At 34.7% G+C, this 20664-nt stretch overlaps 1 protein-coding gene across 6 annotated transcripts in view; it reads right to left on the bottom strand.

Annotated features, from left to right (window-relative positions):
* The window catches only part of LOC114341580 (protein unc-79 homolog), a 435831-nt gene that overhangs the window by 85595 nt on the left and 329572 nt on the right, over positions 1-20664 (bottom strand). For all 6 annotated transcript variants that reach the window (XM_050663368.1, XM_050663363.1, XM_050663367.1 and 3 more), the window contains exon 23: positions 16604-16928. In XM_050663368.1, the coding sequence (XP_050519325.1) occupies positions 16604-16928 (325 nt within the window). The remainder of the gene's footprint in view (positions 1-16603; positions 16929-20664) is intronic.

Below are 20664 nucleotides of genomic sequence, written 5' to 3'. Positions count from 1 at the left end.
TCAACAGTATTACATTAAAAAGAGTCGTTGATAGTGGGTCTCTTTGTCTTAATCCTTCCTTTGTTTCAAAATTATTTGATTTATGCCCCTTCCAAGCTATTTCATTTGTGGTGTTATCCATAGTCATTTTTACCAGCCTTACGATTTTACTTGGTAGGCTCATCTCTTTCATTAGTTCGTATCGTACATCTGTTGCCGCTTTACCGTATCGTAGGCCTGCTTAAAGTCGATGAACAGGACATATACTGCTATTTTATGTTCGTAGCACGTAGTCTGAATTTCTTTTAACGCACATATTTGGTCTGTCGTCGACCTATTGCCTCTGAATCCTGCCTGATATTCGCCCAATGTATGAACGATTTCCGTGTATTGATTTACCTTTTTTTCTTATGATGTTTGTCAAGATTTTGTAAACGACTTCTAGCAACGCGATACCTCTATAATTTTCACATCTCATTTTGTCACCTTTTTTATGTAGGTATGGGGCATATCCTTGCTATAGCCCTCTCTCCTGGCATTCTTTCTGTTTCCCATATGTTTTTTTGATCAGGTTATGTATTTGTGTAGTCTTTTTCCTCCTGCCGTTACCATTTCCGCCGATATTTGTGTTATTCCTGGGCTTCTATTGTTTTTTAGTCGTCTTATTTCATTTTCTATTTCTTCCTTCGTATGTGCTTCTATTACTATATGGTCATCTTCAATTTCCTGGATTGTTTCCCTTTCTTCTTCGTTTTTGTTTAGAAGTTGTGTAAAGTAAGTTAACCAATTTCTCATTATTTCCCCTGGTTCATTTATTAATATTCCTTCCTCATTTTTTATATATGGGTTTTGTTTCTGGTATCCTCTTTCCATTTTTCTTGATTCCTGGTAAAAAGATCTTATTTCCTTTTTTTTTTGTAATTTCTCCTCTATCACTTTAAGTTTTTCTTCGTTGTATTTTTTTTTATTTCTGCATGTTCTCTTCATCATTCTTCTCAATTCTCTATATTGTTGTGTGCTAATATCACTATTATTTGTTAGGTTTTTTATTCTTATTTTTCTAATTTCTTCTGATATTTTTTGACATTCCTCATCATACCATTCTTTTGCTTTTTGTTTTATATTAACTTTAATTAATGTTTATTTACTGGCGTTTAAAACTACTTATTTTATGCTTTCCCACTTTTCTTCCAGGTGTAATGTTTCTGGTTCTTCGTTTAGTCTGTTGGTTATTCGTTCTTCGTACTTTTTCTGCGTCGAATTATCTTTTAGTAATGGTGTGTTGAATTGTTTTTGATTTCTTTGTCCGTTTGATGGTCTTTCTTTATAGTAGCATTCATTTTATAACCCGCTCTTACCAAAAAGTGATTTGGGCGTGCTTCTTCTCTATTAATATGTGGTCTATTTGATTTATTGTCTTTTTATGCGGATAAATTCACGTTCCTTTATATATATCTTTTCTGCGTTGTTGTGTGCTTTTTATTACCATTTGTCTTTCCGATACAAAACCTATAATTCTTTGACCGTTATCATTTGATATATCGTGTTTACTGTATTTCCTGTTATATTGTCATATATATCCTTTTTTCTCACTTTAGCATTGCAGTCTCCCATTACTATTTTGATATCAAATCTTGGTAGTTTGTCATATTCTCTCTCTAGTTGTTCATAGTATGCATCTTTGTCTCCTTCTGTGGCATGTTCTATTGGTGCATGAACATTTATTATGCTTGTGTTTCGTTGATTCCCTTTTAACCTGATTGTGCACATTCCATCTGATATCGGCTTGAAATTCTACACTCTGGTTTTCCATTTTTATCTGTATGATAAAGCCTGTTCCTAACGTTCTGTTATTCCCCTCACTTTTAAAAACTACTATATCCTCTATTTCTACTATTTCTGTGTCTAATTGTTTTGTTTCTTGTAAAGCTAATTTCATATTTTTTAAAGCTATTTCATATTTTTTTATTTCTCTAATTAATTCTTTAAGTTTTCCCGTTTCATAAGTACCTCTTACGTTCCATGTTCCCAAGTTAGTTTTCATTTTCTTGTCTTTAATCCAAATCTTCTCCTTGTCCATTGCCGTTGTTGCTACCGTTTCATTTAAGTCATTTAGTTTTTTTGGTTTCCTCTTTGCTGTTCCATTTTTTCTAGTTGCTCTAGGTGTTTATTCCATATCCATATATCGTCGTTTATTTTGATTCTTTGAAAGCCTACTTTGACTTTTTTCCTTGTGTTTTGGCTTCTTTAGCCCTTATTCTGTCTTTTCCTTGGATCTCCCGTTCTGCTTTGTCCATATCATCGTTAATATATATCCGTTTTTCCTTAATTTCTTTCAATTTACTTTTATTTTGCATTATTGTCTCTTTATCCGTTCCATTAAAGAGCTCCATTAGGCAGCTTTTGTTTCCAATTTTCTTGGCGTTCTTTACCTTTGTGTTCATTTTTAGGGTGTCGTTGAAGAAATCTTCTACATTACCCTTTATTACATTTTGGTCTTCTGTTTCTATTTCTATTCCTTGTAGTATTATGTTATTTCGCCTTTTATCTTTTTCCATTTTATCTATTTTCATTTCCAACTCTTCCATTTTTTGTTTTTTGTTTTTGAATGTCCCGTCTTCCGTATCATTTGCTCTTTTCTTTGACTCTTCATCCGCAGTATATCCATCAATTTTGTTACGTAGTGTAAAATGAACCACACCCGTTTCAACCACTCAGAGGTGTGCCCACTTATCCACGCACCTAAAATATTCTTATTTTTATTTTCTGTAGATTGTTCTTTTTTTAAAATCCGGCAACACTGCTTAGAATTCAAGCAAGACTTCGCCTATAGGGCTTTTCATCGATTGTCATTTGTTTCGAGCTTCTGTCATGTGTCACATAATATTAATATATCTACGCCATACGTCTTTGGTTTGTATCATTGGTATATAGCAATAACGTATGACGTAGATATATTAATATTAAGTGACACATGACAGAAGCTCGAAACAAATGACTGTGAATGAAAAGCCCTATGAATCTATGATACTAGTTTTCTTATCTGCTTGACCGCTTAGCTTTTTACAGTGTTAGAATGTTTATTATTTATCCACCACAATAATTACCTCATAAAACACGCTGTTCTGTTTATGTTTGTCTATTTCCGCTTTTTTTGTCACAATAGAACGTCTTCACTTTTATAATTTACGTTTCACACTTGATTTGTATTTAAATTTCTCTACACCACGCTATATTTGGGGAAAATGTAGGAGTAAATTTAAACACTTTATTTGCGTTCCAATGCCACGTTGCCTATATTCAAGAAGAAATTCAAGGAAAAATATTCAAAAATAAGCTAACGGTGGCAAATTTTTAAAGACACCTCAAAAACAATGCATTTTGCGGTGGACATCAGAACTCATCATTGGATCATGGTAAACAAAAAATTCAAAACGATTTTATTAGCTTATGAGTTTCTCAAGGTAACGCGGTCGAGTTTTTTTAGTTTTGACTTTTGACTTTTTTGACGAATTTTGACTTTTTTATTCCATCATTCTCTTTGCCTTATCCCTATGCGGGGTCGGCTTCCCTAATTGCATTTCTCCACACAATTATATCTTGGGTCATATCAATGTCAATCCCCTTTACCAACATGTCCTGCCTTATCGTCTCCCCCCAGCTCTTCTTTGGTGTTCCTCTCCTACTCCTTCCAGGGATCTGCACTTCAGCTATTCTTCGTATTGGGTGATTAACGTCTCGACGTTGAACATGACCAAACCATCTTAACCTATGCTCTCTCATTTTGGCATCAATTGGTGCCACACCTAGACTTCCCCTAATCTACTCATTTCTAATTTTATCCTTCTTTGTCACTCCACTCATCCATCTAAGCATTCTCATTTCCGCCACATGCATTCGTTGTTCCTCTTTCTTCTTCACTGCCCAACATTCAGTTCCGTACATCATATACACCGAGAGAACAATTTCTTTTCTCCTAAAACACCGATTTCTTTGAGCAATATTTCTTAAAAGTTAACATATCCTATTAACTTAAACATACCGGTTCACATATAAAGAAACGAGTTTTTTAAACACAACTCAATAATTTCTTACAGATAATTTCTTCAATACTAAGAAATGCATTAATGGCTACATTTAATTTTCTTATCCTAAAGTTTTTATTTCTTAAATTGAAAACTACAAATATTTTGCAGTATAAGAAATATAATGTTAAGTTAATGCATATTTATATTTGTGAACAAGAAATTTTCTTGCAATTAAATAAATATTTTAAACCACAAGAAATAATTCTTCAGAAATACCCTCTGTAGTAACTGTGGTTATAAAATAAAAACTTTGTCATTAATGCCGAAATGTTCCTTGCAAAGAGATTTTCTTCCACAAAAGAATTGCGCAGATTAACTATTTATGATTTAGTCGTCAGTGTTTGTCAAGATGGCGTGATATGTTCATGTTCATATAGATGGATGTTGGATTTATTGGTCTACTTTAAAAATTAACGGATATTTTGAAGGTACGTACATATATAGGTATTAAATAAAAGTAAATTGAGTAATTTAAGATGTAATAATAATATTGTTGCGTATCCGAATGGTTAAAAAGAAATATAATAGTATCTTATATGCTTTTTAGGTATAATGATGGACGACTCTAGGAGCTTATTATTCTAACTGGGAAATATGCCACAATTTAAAGCTGGGACATAATGATATAATATATAGCTTCAGAACAATATTAAGAAAGGAGTTATTAACCAACTGCGGGACCTTCCAGAACTTCATACATGTAAGTACCTTTTTAAAAATATGTATACTTATGTATCAACTATAATAGGTCTCTTGAATGTATCGTTTTCTATAAAAATATACAATATAACACTATATCAAACATGGCGGGTGCAACGCTGAGGATTTTTTCTGTTAATTTATTTGAGATAAAGAAATCAGTTAGTCTAAAAGAAATATATGTTTATGGTTAAGAAATGTTATTGCCGAAAACCGTGAATTAGTTAATATATATTAAATGACTTAGATGTAAAGGAATAATACTTTCCCGTAATAAAATTTCTTAATGATTAGGTATGCTGTCTCTTTTAGATTATAAAAATTAAGAAAATTACATATTATTATGTCTGCTTCAATGTTTTACATTGGTTGAATTTTCCCTCTTGTTTTAGCTAACAATGTTTATTGTGTGACTTAATATTATACAGATAAATAATTAATATTTCATTAACAAAAAGAAAAAAATAAACAAATATATGTAGGTTAAAAATAATGCCATATGTTTGAACTAAATATGATTGATTATTATTAGTATTAATAGTTCTTACGTGGGGCCGTGTATTTGTTTTTTTTGTATTTCCTAAATTTGTCAAAATAAATATCTATATCTTTATAAAAAAATTTTTATTAAAGTAAGTTTACTCTTTCTACATAACGATTTTGTTTTAGTGAATTGCTGATATACAAAATGCTATTAACAAAAGAAGGAAAATTTGAGGAAGTTGGATTTGCCTCTCCATCCTTTTATTGTTGTGTAGAAGCCAGTGGTTTAAGGTTGGAGAAGATATTTGTATGTAATAATAACGTTTTATATCTTGTTTTATTAATAAATAATGATTTTACCTTAACACAATGATTTATTTCGCCGTATGTAATATCACTTTATTTTCAAGAAATATTAACTTAACTCTAAATATACGTTTATCTCTGCGAAATATATTTCTTAACATTAAATAAATAAATTATTAATAGTAAAATAATAATATTCCTTACTAAGAAATATTATTGCTCAGAAAGAATAGTTTTCTAATGTGTAGAAAATATATTTTTATGACTAATAAAATTAATTAACATAAAGTGTAATTTCTTTCTGATAAATGGGTTTGAAGTTTGCCAGAAAGTGATAGTTCAATCATGTTTAAGATATATTTCTTTGGCTATAGTAGAATTTATTTGAAATATTTTAGAAAATTATATCTTACATACAAAGATATATTTCTTAGGCAATATGCCAAGTCGATATTTCTTAAATATTAATAAAGTTTCTTTATGTCAAGAATTTTTTTCTCTCGGTATTTTTTTTTCTCGGTTTTTTTTTTCTCTCGGCTATAGCCGGTCTTATGGCTGTTTTATAGAATTTTCCCTTCAGCTTCATTGGAATTTTTCTGTCACACAACACACCACTCGCTTCTTTCCACTTCATCCATCCAGCTCTAATTCTACTGCATGCATCTCCATCTATTTCTCCATTACTCTGTAATACCGATCCCAGGTACTTAAAACTATTGCTTTTTACAATCAGTTCACCATCCAAAGATATCATTTTATTTGTAGTAACTCCATCTTTAAATGAACATTACAAATACTCTGTTTTTGTCCTACTAAGTTTTAAACCTTTTTCCTCCAGAGCTTGCCTCCACTGTTCCAGTTTTTGTTCTAAGTCTCTTTCACTATTTCCTACTAACACAACATCATCAACATACATTAAGCACCATGGAATGTTACCCTGTAATTTCGCTGTGATCTGGTCCAAAACTAATGAGAATAAATACGGACTAAGCACAGAGCCTTGGTGCAATCCTACTTTCACATGAAATTTATCAGTCTCTCCCACACATGTCCTAACACTAGTCGTTACTCCCTCATACATATCCCTCACAATCTTTACATATTCACCAGGGACTCCTTTCTTTCTTATTGAGTGCCCACCACAGAATCTCTCGAGGAACTCTATCATATGTTTTCTCAAGATCAATGAATACCATATGAGCGTTTGTTTCTTTACTCCTGTATTTTTCCATCAACTGCCTTGTAATGAAAATTGCATCTGTTGTTGATCTGCCCTGCATAAAGCCAAATTGATTCTCGGATATTTCGGTTTCTTCACGTATCCGTCTATCAATTACTCTTTCCCATATTTTCATGGTGTGACTAAGCAGTTTTATAGCCATGTAGCTTGTACATTGTTGTATATCTCCCTTGTTTTTGTACACAGGTACCAGTATACTGCTTCTCCATTCGTCTGGCATTTGTCCAACTTCCATAATTCTATTAAATAGACCTGCTAGCCACCTTGTTCCTGTCTCTCCCAATGCTCTCCATACTTCCCCAGGAATATCATCTGGTCCTACCGCTTTTCCTTTTTTTATTTTTTGAAGCGCTTGAGCCACTTCCTCGTTTGTTATTTTGGTGACCATTGCTGCTACTGTCTCCGTTGACTCTACAGGCTGTCTGTCAAATTCTTCATTTAATAAGCTGTCAAAGTACTTTCTCCACCTCTTTTTGACATCCCTTTCGTGAACTAGTATTTTATTATTTTCATCTCGGATACATCTAATCTGATTAAAATCTTTTGCTTTCTTTGCTCTGTTTGGCTATTTTATATATCTTCGTCTCGCCTTCCCTGGTCTCAAGTTGATCGTATAGGTTTGAATACGCTTCTGCTTTGGCTTTTGCTACTGCTACTTTCGCTTTCTTTTTCGCCACCATATAGTTTTGAAGATCTGTGTCGGATCGGGTTTCTTGCCACTTTTTATATAATTTTCTCTTCTCTTTTATTTTTCCTTGTACTTCGTTTGACCACCAAGTCTCTTTATCCTCAAACTTTTTTCCTGACGTTTTCCCAAGTATTTCAATAGCAGTCTCTCTAATACTACTGGCCATTTTTCTCCAAATTGTATTAGCGCTTCCTTTCATGTTCCAACATATTTTTTCTACTATTCTTCTCCTGAATAGACCTTCTTTCTCATCTTTTAGCAGCCACCACTTGATTTTTTGTGGTCCTCTCCGATATTTTTGTTTAGTTTCGCTTTTTACTTCGATGTCCCGAACAAGCAGCTTATGTTGTTGGCTTACTGTCTCACTAACTATTACCTTGCAGTCCTTGCATTCACGTATGTCTTCTTTCCTTATCATGAAGTAGTCTATTTGGGATTGATGTTGTCCACTTTTGTAGGTAATAAGTTGAGTTTCTCTCTTTTTAAAGAATGTATTAACAATCGCCATATCCAATGCTGTTGCTAATTCAAACATGTCATCTCCAGCTTTATTTCTAGTTCCAAAGCTTAATCCCCTATGTATTGCTTCGTATCCTACCTTGGCTTGGCCCACATGTGCATTGAAATCGCCTCCTATTATAACTTTCTCCTCTGACGGAATATCACTCAGGACGTCACCTAATTGGTCATAGAAAGCTCTTCTTTCATTCTCACCCAGACCTGTTTGAGGAGCATACACACACACACACACACACACAACATTCAATACCTCTTTATCAATTACAAATTTCACTGACATCATTCTATCACTCGTTCTTACAACTTCCACTACGTTATCTTTCATTTCACTATCAGCAATTATACCAACTCCATTTCTGTTGTTACTACTCCCTGCATACCACAATTTGTAACCTTCACCTAGTTCTTTCGCCCTTTGACCTTTCCACCTAGTTTCTTGAATGCAAGCAATTTGAACTCTCCTTCGTTTGAGCGCATCCACTAACTCCAGACTCTTACCTGTAAGACTACCAAGATTCCACGACCCTATCCTGATTTTTCTAACCTGCAATGGTGTTCCCCCTGAGATAGTCCTCACCCGGAGATCCGAACGGAGGCTCATTTTACCTCCGGTACATTTTACCTCAGGAGATGCCATCATTTCAGTATAAGTTTTTATATCTTTGGAAAAGGTCGTTTCATTTTTATGGCCTGAAAAGATTTTGGTTGGATATTTGATGCCTGAATGCCTTTTCTATCAGCACCATACCCTGCCCTGCACGTTTAGCCAATACACCACCAATGCAACCAAAGTGCAGTATTACCCCACACCCGCCTGCATTTTTCTGTATAGGCCAGGATCCCTACTGTAAGGACTGCCCTATAAGCCAATGTATTGTTGCCCGTATCCCGCCACTAGGAGGCACGTACTTTGTTCGGGATACCAACTCGTTCGTGACTTTTTTATATCACTCAGAAGTCAAAACAACGAATTTTTTGTAAAAAGGATGAAAATCAACATATTTAAAACAAAAAATACTCATATCTAGCATAAAACAAAAAATATGTAGACAGCGTTACCTCAAGGAATGTCTAAAGAAAATATTATACAAAATTCCAGATGGACAAACCCATAGTTTTGTAAGTAGTTTTTGAGTTACAATGTCTACAGCCTTTGAATAAATCAGTTTTGAGAAAAACGCGTTTAAAGTATTGTCAACTTTTATTTTCAATTTTTTTTTGTCTGTCAAATCGTAAAGTGGTGCACACCGGAATATGTTTTTGAATCGCGGAGTAATTTACAAAAGAAAATGAGAACAGCTGTTGACCGTTTCTCACTACGCTCAAGCGCGCTGGCGCGAACTTGCTGGAAAGCGAATCGAAGGTAGGGAGGTAGGAAGATAGTGTTGAATCTTGAATCCCTATCTTCGACTCGCTTTGCAGCAGGTTCTCGCCAGCACGCTTGAACGTAGTGAACAACGGTCAACAGCTGTTCTTATTTTCTTTTGTAAATTACTCCGCGATTCAATAAGATATTCCGGTGTGCATCATTTTACGATTTGACAGACAAAAAAGAAATTGAAAATAAAAGTTGACAATACGTTAAACGCATTTTAGACATTCCTTGAGGCAACGCTGTCGAGTTATTTTTTGTTTTATGCTTATTTTTTGTTTAACAATAATAAATAAGTACGTTGATTTCACCCTTTTTTGCAAAAAAATTCGTTGTTTTCACTTCTGAGCGATATCAAAAAGTCAAAAGTCGATAAAACTAAAAAACTCGACGGTGTTACCTTGAAAAACTCATAAGCTAATAAAATCTTTTTGAATTTTTTGTATACCAAGGGCGGATCCAGGACCGATTTTCAGGAGGGGCCATAAACTTTTTTTGGGGAGGAGTACCAGAAGTACGGGGGGTAATTTTTAAAAATTAGGGTTACAATGGTGAGTTTTAAGTCACTTTTTACACACTTTGAGAAGTGCCTTAAAACTCACCATTTCTGCCATAGTACCGATTCCTACACATTTCTTCGGATCCAAGTGCAGTTCTTTCAACAAATTTAATACTATTTTTTCCAATGCTTCTCCTGCCAGGCCTTGTTCTTTCCCGCTTTCTTGATTTTCACTAATTATTTTTCGGTTCTCATAAGCGTCAATGAATTTGACAAAGTCTTCACGAATGTTGTTATTGTGTATGTATCTCAAATTTAGAGAAAGCTGTTCCACGCAGGATACGTCAGTCGTTTCGTCAAATATTATTTGTTCAATTATTTCTTCACCACAACATGTTATTAATTGATTTTGACTGCTGCTACTAATGCATGTTGCTCAGGAAGATGCTGTGGATAGGTGTTATTTAAGAGTTTTATCTCCTGATGAGATTTTAAACCTTATCACTGTGGTGCTAAGGCAAAACCCGATATGTCAAAAAACGTCATTTTGCAGCAGATGAGTTTAAAAGTTCGCGGTGTTGTTGTAATAGTGGACATATCAGAAACAATGTTATTATCTACTGGTTACATGGATTTGTTTAGCCATGTAGGTTTTGGCGTCACATTCTTCATCGCTCAATGTTCATATTGGCATTAAAAACGAAAAATCGATAATTTTTGATATATCGGGCTTTGCCTTACTACCACAGCAATTCCCCTCATTCCTAGGTCCAGCATCTTCGTCCAGAAGCATAAGGCCATCATGACGATGGTCTCTTAGAGGAATATTTTATCGACCAAAGAACACTATAGACCCTACTATTGGTCGTAGTCTTTCTTTATTTTTGTTTCTGTTTAGACCTCTAGAGTCTATCTGGTTAACGACTGACTTTTGAGGGTTGCGATAACTTTTTAGAAAATCCAGCTCAACCTGAACGCACTCCTTGTGGTATGATGTTTTTTCATGGGTTTATATGACTCCGTCTTTGCTCATGAGTTTGGCGAAAGATGTTAAAGGTTTCGTGACAAGGCTTTGGGCTGTCATCCCGTTATTGTGACCATATTTTTCATTAGAAAAATGAAACGCAATATTTGTAAAACAATTCCGTTTCACTGTGCGAAAATACTAAGCAACTCCTTTGTTCTAAGTGCTAAGCTAAAACCCAAAAGTCATTCATGAAGCTTCTCCGTTACTTCTTTTTTTCAATTCTAGTCCAGAAAACGTATTTATCCCCTGTTTTGTACATATATTGATGTGATCTTGATTATTGATATGAGATAATATTCTTATATGTCATTTAATTTAATCAATGCATTTATAATAATCTAATTAATTTACCAGATCACATATCAATATGTTTTCAATCTCAGGGCTTTTTATAAAATTAATTACTTACTTACGTGGCTTCTAAGTATTTCTCAATGGTTCCTAATCGGGATAGGAAAGAAAAGAGTAAAATAATACACACATATGGGTTACAATTATAATCAAATATGGTTTATTTTATTTAAATGGCAATCACTGCTTAATATTTGCTATATCTTATTATTCTTAAACATAACATTTACACATGGGAATCTTATTTCCTTTTGGTTTCCAATTGAAAGTTTTTATTGACATTTAACTATTAGGATTTATTAGCAACAAATCTATTTAATTTTGATGAAGCTTTTCTGATATTATTGATTATGTTCTTCAATTTTAAATGTGGTATTTAATACGAAAAACCCATACATTCATGTCCAAACAAATGAGACTGACCTTTTTCTGGTGAACTGAGAATGTCTTCACACAAGACCCGTTTCCTGCTATCCTTGGCTGCGATCAAAACCTCGTCCTGGCTTCCAGTAATGTTCTCCTTTGAAAACTAGCTCGTATAGCTCCCGTTCCTGCTTCTGTCGTGATGCCGTGTTTCTACCTTTTTCGAAACTTCAATCAGCTACCGGGACACTTTTGGCTCAAGGAGGTTCTTTACTCTCGACCTGGCCTACCTCTCGTTCCACGATAGATACTCCACACTCATGGAACTATACCGGCTTTCTCACTCTCCGTACACTACCGTCTACTACTGGACTTCACTTCTCGACAGCTCAAAACATTCTGATCTCTATTTGTCATTCATTCCCTTACTTTCTAAATATCCCTTCCAGATTCACAAATCAACCTTCCACCACCAACTCTCATTCGCAGTATTCCTCAAAACCAATTTTTAATCTTTCTAAATATGCTTAATGGATTTCCAAAAATATAGTTAATTCCCATTCTAAAATTACTTTCTACTATTTACAAAATTTAATGACCTATTATCTACTTCAAATGAGTCTTATTTAGCATAGGCTAATGATCGAACCTTCCACGAACAACGATAATGACCTATTATCGATTTCACTTGAGTTTTATTTAGCATAGGCTAATGATCGAACCTTCCGCGAACAACGATAATGGTACGCGCCATTCACTTTGTTTATTCTAAGCGCATTGTCCCGAGTTTCGTTTAATCACTTCTTAAAATTAAATATAACAATTTGTTGTATACAGGTTGTTCTAAATTTATATGCCCGTGGTTGAGAAAATTGAAAATATTTTATATTAAATTGAATTCTGCTTATAATTATCAAAATTTAATTTTCAGATCAAATAGAAATATAACAATATATGTGTTTGAAATTAAAAACATTTGAACTGCAAATATTTAAATTTATATTATTCTAAATATAATAATAATGGCCCCCTCCCTGGATCCGCCCTTGTTGTTTACCCTAATCCAATAATGAGTTCTGATGTCCACTGCAAAATTCATTATATTTTGAGGTGTCTTTAAAAATTTGCCACCGTTGTTTTATTTTTCAATATTTTTCCTTGAATTTTTTCTTGAATAATCTATGAATTGTACTGAACATGCTTATTTAATTTAAAAATAAAATAATTCTACCATACTTAAAAAAAATGTGCTTGCAATATTTATTTCAACCCCTACACCCTCCCTTAAGAATAGCTATGACAGGATTTTGATAGGCAACCCATATGCTAGAAATATTTGTCTATATATGAAGTTTAATAAAAAAAATGTTTCATCCGGAAATAGGGTGACCAAATCATAAACTTGAAAAACGAGACACATCCAAGGAACAGTGGCGCACCTAGAATTTTTCTCTGGGGAGAGAGGGTTGGTTGGGCGTCGAATTTTTTTTGTATTGTTTGTGAAAGACATGTTATATTTTCCTACGATTTTTTGTATATTTTTCATATGCCCTGGGGGGTTTAACCCCCAAAACCCCCCTGGGTGCGCCACTGCCAAGGAGGGTTTGGAGCGATAACCAAACAGGTAGGGGAAATTAAAACATGGTCTTTTAGCTAATTTGGGACCTATAAATCCTTTTCAATTTACTTTTGAATGTGTAATTTACGTACGATCAAGACTGCGAAACAGAAAACTATAAAACTCCGCCAGAATGGCATGGATCAACAACCCGTCAGAACAAACAAAACAGGGAAGAATACAAAATATCGAGAAACAAAGCCAACTCAACAAATAAAAAGAAGAACAATGACTGGTTTCGCTGGAAGATATTGAAAAAGACAGAAAATTATCAAATACAACAATAATTTTACAAAAAAGTCAAAGCAGTAAAAAATAAGCCCAGCATTAAAACAAGATTCCTAAAAAAGCAAAAAAAGAAAAACCTTGTTTGAGGACAGACAGATTAGCAAAATATGGGAAGAATATTACGAAAAAATGGTATTCACTGTGAAGGAAATACACTGCGATGAAGAAGTAAGGCCGTACAAGATAAGGACGAAGGAAAAATTTTCACAGAAGATGAAATAACTGTGGAATAAAATACGAAGGAAGAGAATTACGTAAAGGAATAAACCAGCTGATACAACAAATATGAAAAACAGACTACCAGCCGATTGGAACGCAGGTATTATAGTAGGTACCTATATATAAAAAAGGAGATCTAGAGGAGTGCGAGAATTACAGAGCAATAACTTTATTTAACACCACATATTATAGCATTCTAGAAAATATACTAAACAAAGACTTAAATCATGCACTGAACGAATATTAGGAAAATACCAGAACATGTTCAGACCGGGGGAGGTCGACGATTAATTCCATACATACAGTGGAGCAAATAATTCAAAAATCGAGAGAATACAACAGAGAAATGCACCTAATATTCATGGATTTCAAAAGCGCTTTTGATACAGCCAATCGGACAAAAATGATGGAGCAGCTAGAGAATGTTGGAATCCCAGAAAAATTAAGACATATGCTAACAGTGAGCCTAAAGAACACCAAAGCAAGGATCAGTTACAACGGAACAACTTCTAAGGAGATTAATATACACAAAGGCGTGAAACAAGGTGACTCTATCTCTCCGACAGTATTTAATCTGAGATTGACAATATCAGATATTGACATAATCTGTAATCATGAGGATGACAAACTTGCAAACAAAAACATTATTACATATCAACTTCAAATAGTAACATATGCAGATGACTCAGTCATCACAGCGAAGACGAAGATAACACTTGCAGTTGGAAAATTACATAAGGAAGCGAAGAGAATAATAGGACTAGAGATAAACCAGCTCACAGCAAAATACATGGCGATAGGGAAAGATGACCCAACTCAGAAATATCTAATAACACAGAACCATAAATTTGAAACTGTATCCATCTTTAGCTACTTAGGAGTAAAAATAGGGAAAACCGGAAAAAGAGAGAACAGAAGAAAGAATTCTGAAGGACATAAAAATATCTACACGGTAGAAATCTGCTGAGAAGCAAGACTCTAAGTATAATATGAACCTATATAAGACCTTAATAAGACTTGGTGTTACATATGGGATGGAAACAACGACGATTAACAAGAAAGAGGAAGATAGCCTTCTGAAATTTGAAAGAAAACTAATGAGAACAATACTGGGCCACAATGTAACAAAAGAGGGAGAAATAAGAATGAAAACAAATGCAGAAATTGAAGAAAAATTAAAGAGAGAAAATAATATAGTCAGATACAAAAACTCAACCCAACGCAAATACGGGACATTTAGTCCTCCCGAGATACTTTTTCGGGACTCCGGGACAAATCGTTAAAAAACGGGACAATCCCGTTTTTACGGGACGTTTGGTCACCCTATCCGGAAAGCACATGGGTGCAGGTAGACCTATATTCGGATTAGGGATTGCAATCCAGCAGCATTTTTAATCCAGCTGGATTTTTGCAAGATTGGCCTGAATCCAGCTGGAACCAGCAAAATGTGGAATCAAAATAAAAACACGATTTTAATGTTTTTTTGTCTGTATGCTAAATTTCTAAACAACAAAAACATTAATTATTTAGTTTTTTGAAAATGATACTTTAAAAACATAGACCTTACCTACTTCGCACAAAACTGCACATATAGCCGGTTGCGGAGAAAGCCCTTCCGGCCTCTGTGCTGGTCGGTTTTAAGGTCATCAAATAGTCATAGACCATTGACAAACGATCGCCTTTCACTCCTTCGGTCTAATAAACCGCCATTTGCTTTTCCAAAATCTTTTCGTAATCTTTATGAGAACCAGTTTTTTTGGCTATAAATGTTTTCTCTTTCTCGTTTCAATTCAATCTCAAGTTCTTGTTCCAAAGTAAAATTCACGGGCTCCGGATTAGTTAGCCCATCTTCTTCCATTATCTCTTGCACTGGTTCCACAGTTACTTGTTTATTTATACGAATCAAAAAATTTTTCATCTCTTCTCGCATTGCATTCTTTTTCGGCATGGGGAAGTAACCAGGATTGTTTAGTCCTTCGTCATACTTTTTTTTGATTTTGTAAATACACTAATGTATCTGTATTCTCATAGAGACGCCGTTCCGTGATTCTGTTGCGTAGTGCTTCCGATAGATCGGCATTAAGGCTAGAGTCCTGGCTATTTAGTTTGTCTAAGACAAATTTCATGGTTGTGTCGGCCGTTATCAAAGCGGACTTTATCAAAGCGGACTCTATTCTGCAAAGAGCTTCTACAGCCGGTTGAAAGTGGCGACTAACTCATTGATTATTGACCACTCGCCCAGCAAAGAATTTGATCGCAGAATCAATGTATATCAACGATTTATCGATACAAACTTTTAAGCTATAGAAACTTTCCAGCATATTGAGCTACTGCCAGCGCGATAGAATGGCAAGTTTGAATAACGCTTTGAGCAAACATAAATAAATGAGCAAACTCACGGCTTTGAATAAAGAGGCCAATGAAGACATTTAGGGCCGGTTGTTCGAACGCTAATCAACAATGATCAGTATCAAATATTTAATTACTGTCAATGTCAATTGTTAAAACATAATTAATTACAATTTTGAGACTATAATCAATTAATATAACAATAATTATTAACATAATTAATAATAAATCTTATAATTGTAATTAATTATGTTTTCAGCAACCCAAACAAAGTTGACATTGACAGTTTTGGTGACAGTAATTAAATATTTAATAATGATCATTGTTGATTAGCGTTCGAACAACCGGCCCTAAGTAACTTATTTCGAATTTGACAAGTTTGCGGATCCGCGCTGCTGGATCCAGCACGGTTTGCTGGATCGAGCATGTAAAAAAAGAGCTGGATTCAGCAATTGCAATCTCTAATTCAGATCTTAGACTATAGGTGAGTAATTAAGAAACATATAAGTACTAACTTTGCTACAATGCTAAGTATATCGGGTAGCATAGGAGCAGCAAGTGCAGGTTCTCGGTGTATAAAAGTTCCTAAAGTTACAATACAGAGTCCGATTTCCTCATCGCTATATTCTTCTTTCACTAAACCACATTCTGTACACCTCTCTGCTACACATTCTTCCCCAGTTCTAAACGAACTCTGTTTTAAATCAATTCCTTCAAGTTTGAGGGAGAGTTGTGGGCTCATCCAGGCACCAGGTTTTCTAGGATCATGCAAAGAGTAGGAATTCATTGCGAATGGACCTGCTTTACGTATACGTTGTCTGTGGTTAACCATCAAGTCCCCTGAAAAATAATGTAATTTAAAAACATACCAGAAAAGATATACAAAAAACCTTGTAAAATTTTAAACAAGCATTATTTTTATGCTGAACGATGTTCAAGAGATTTTAGAACGCTTTCAATCCAAGATATTGCGATTGATCACCAACGACCCATAGTTTATTCCAAAATTCATCATTGAACGAGGCCTCCTTACAGTGGCGTAGCTGAAGATTAGGCCCCCCCCGCGACAATTTTTGTGGGCCCCCGTATTATAAACATAACGATAACTAATAACAATATAATTACTGAAATATGTGTAAATGACAATACATATTTGGCCTGCCTCTTCGTCAGTTAGTGTTAATAGATTTTTTGAGAATAGACATGAAAACCTATTATACCTCCATGTCTCTTAATCCGACAAACGTATTAGTAAGTGGTTGCAATATTATAAATACCTAGATTTACATTAAAAACATTAACTTCAAAACGTTTTTTGCTGTAAGTTATTTTTTCGTCGCAGCTGAGCTCATCGTAAATTTTTTTTTAAAGCTTTATCCATTTATGTTTAAATTCCGGTAAAATCCCCACTATTCTGCTACTCCTGCTTCTTCTGCTAAAATTTCGGAAAACGAATTTCTCAGTTCTCGAAGATCATCCACGAGTTTTTTCAAAAATTTGAAGGACCGTTAACTCTGCTGTTTCAGATTACAAAAGTTTTGATGTTAGATGAATACAGTTAAGTATTTTAGATTGAATAGTAATGTGAACGGCCAATTCAAAACTATTCATATGCTGTAATAATGCACTAGCTTTTAATTTTTCATAGTTTTTTGATAGCAATGGAATTTTTGTTAACGATTTCATTACTTTGTCGAAAAGCTCGACGCAAAGCCATAACAGCATCATGTCTGGATAACAACCGGTTTTCACATAACCTTTTCGTGTTGGTAAACGCGATGAATCCAAAGTCATAATAGTAAATTCCAGCTTTTAATATATATAACAGTCCTACAGGCCTCAGAGGCCCTTGGCTGGAGCTTTTAATACTTGCACTAAAAAACATACAATCTCTTAATTATATCGTAAAAAACAAGCAAGTACACCAGCAGCGGCATTCAACACTAGGTTCAGATTATAGGATGCACAATGAACATAGGAAACTGTTTTTTCAATGTCAGTTATGCGCCTGTGTACACATGAACATACACCACTCCTAACGCTTGCCCCCCTTTCCTCTGCAGTTGTGTACGGAAAGGTGGTTTGATTTTATAAATTTTAAAATTTCATTTACAGGACCTTCTGCACTTAACTTCTGATTTGGAAGGTAAATTATTTTTTCTGCAGCCGTCCCGAAAATAAAACTTTCGGTATGATTTATTAAATCGAAAATACCATTTTACACAACTCGTACCGAAAGTAATCACTTTCGGGACTAATTTTTTCACTTTCGGGACGCTTTTTTTACTTTCGGGACGATTTTGGGTAGCTAGGTAACGGTTTTGACAATAACATCAACTTTGTATTTTATTATGACAACGCTTGTCATTTAAGATTCGTGTGTGTTTTCGCTCAGTTTTTCGTTTTTCAATTCCAAGATATGGAAATCAGCAGTGAAAGTGAAGCCGAAATGATTCCAGATGAGATTAGGGAAACTAAATATCAATGTAAATAATTGTTATAATTGTGTTATTAATATTCATAAGTAGATTTTTCTAATGTTAAATTCACGAGAGTAACTTTAAAGTGCTTAATAAAAGTTCATAAGTAAAGTGTATCCATAATGTTCTTTTTAACATAAAAAACGGCTGCAGAAAAAATATTGTACGTAACACGATCCAAAAGTGATTTTACGAGACTTGCAGGATTCCAGGACTCACCTACGGCTAGCCCTGGAAACTTCCTACTCGTCTCGTAAAATATTACTTTCGGAACTTGTTACGTAAATTACTATTCATCGCAAGTTATTTTTCCATACCGAAAAATAAAAATAAGCTGATCGTGTTTTGAAGTATCTTGAGTGGGATCAAGAATTATTGAAAAAATCATTTTTTTTTAAATAAATTAATCGATTTGTTTTCAGTTTTGCAACAAGCCAGCAAATTTATAACTTCATTTTGTATTTGGGGGCTCAAGTAATTTGTTTAAGTTATTGATTTTATCGATTAATTTAGCTAAAACAGGATCATATTTAGCTAGTAAAAGAACCACTGACAGAAATTATTAACTTTCTGGAATTCACTTTCATCTAAACTACCAACCTGTCCACGAAACTCTAAATTGCACCCGGAAAGAGTAAGAGTTACGTCAATTACCCGCTTTATTACTTCCTTCCAAATTCCCTATTATGGTGCTTATTAGGAAAATATGTTTTGGCCCCCAATTTAAATAAAGTAGAAGTATTAAGCTTGACGGCTTTAAGGGGCCCCTCCTAACGCCGGGGTCCCCCCACCTTGCGGACCCTGCGGGCCTGTCAGCTACGCCACTGCCTCCTTATCTTCTTCTTACGGTGCCATATTAGGTCAACCTAGCGTTGGAAATTACATTGGCTAGTTGTTTACGGTCTTCAGCCAATCGGAATAGTAGTTGTTCAGCACTGTGTATTCCTGTTCAATCGCGAATGTTCTGGAGCCGTGACATCTGTTTCCTTCCAATTCCTCTGCGGCCCTCGATTTTACCTTTCATGATAAGCTGAAGAATTCTGTACCAGTCTTGTCTAAGAACGTGCCCTAGGTAATAATTCTTTCTTATTTTAATAGTTTCCAGTAACTCATGAATAGAGACCGGACTTTATGACAATTGCATATTTGTTGCATCTCTCTCTCTCTCTCTCTTGTCGTTTCCCCATTACTGAGGATCGTGATTTCTTCCAATATTCCTAACAATGTTTCTCCATTGGTCTCCATCTTTAGCTGCTCTAAGAGCTTCACAGAATGAGTTTCCAGCTGAATTATTTATTTGGTCGGACCATCTACTTGGTGATCGTCCTCTTGATCTTCTCCCCGGAACGTTTCCAGAAACAATTAATCTCTCCAAACTGTTGTCACCTCTGCGAACCACGTGACCAAAGAATTGCAGTATTCGTTGCAGATATATTGTGGACAGCCTTTTAATCTCGAGTTGGTTTAGAATGGAAACGTTTGTCCTATGAGCTGTCCAAGGTATGCCCAGCATTCTTCTCCAGCACCACATCTCAAAGGCATCAATTTTTTGGCGCTCGCATGCGCGAAGAGTCCAAGTCTCTGCTCCGTATAGAAATATTGAGAATACAAGAGCATTCATCAGTCTCATCTTGATATTTTGAGAGATAGATTTGTCTTTCCAAACTTTATTTAGGCGACTCATCGCAATTTTTGCCATACCAATACGTCTCCGAACTTCTGCTTCACAATTACCATCGTTAGTTATACTAGACCCGAGATAGACAAAGGTGTTTACTATCTAGTATTCTTGTAACATGTTAGTCAGTTGAATAGTGTCGAATCTGTCGACCACCATTATTTTTGTCTTAGCTTTATTGATTTTTAGACCAACTTTATTGCTTTCGTACTCAACTCTTCGCAGGAGATCAAACATTTCTTGCTCATTTGCTTCTATTAGTGTAGTGTCATCAGCAAATCTTAAATTGGAGATTTTCCTACCAGCTACTGTTACTCCACCGGTTCATTCTTCTAAATGTCATGCTTAAAAAGTCAAAAATGCTTAAAAGTTAAAGACAAAAAAGGTATGCTATAAAATAACCGTTGTCCTATCCAAA

This window comes from Diabrotica virgifera, chromosome 10 (assembly GCF_917563875.1).
Source record: "Diabrotica virgifera virgifera chromosome 10, PGI_DIABVI_V3a".
In the NCBI taxonomy this organism is placed as follows: Eukaryota; Metazoa; Arthropoda; class Insecta; order Coleoptera; family Chrysomelidae; genus Diabrotica; species Diabrotica virgifera.
This window is presented reverse-complemented; position numbering and strand designations above follow the sequence as displayed.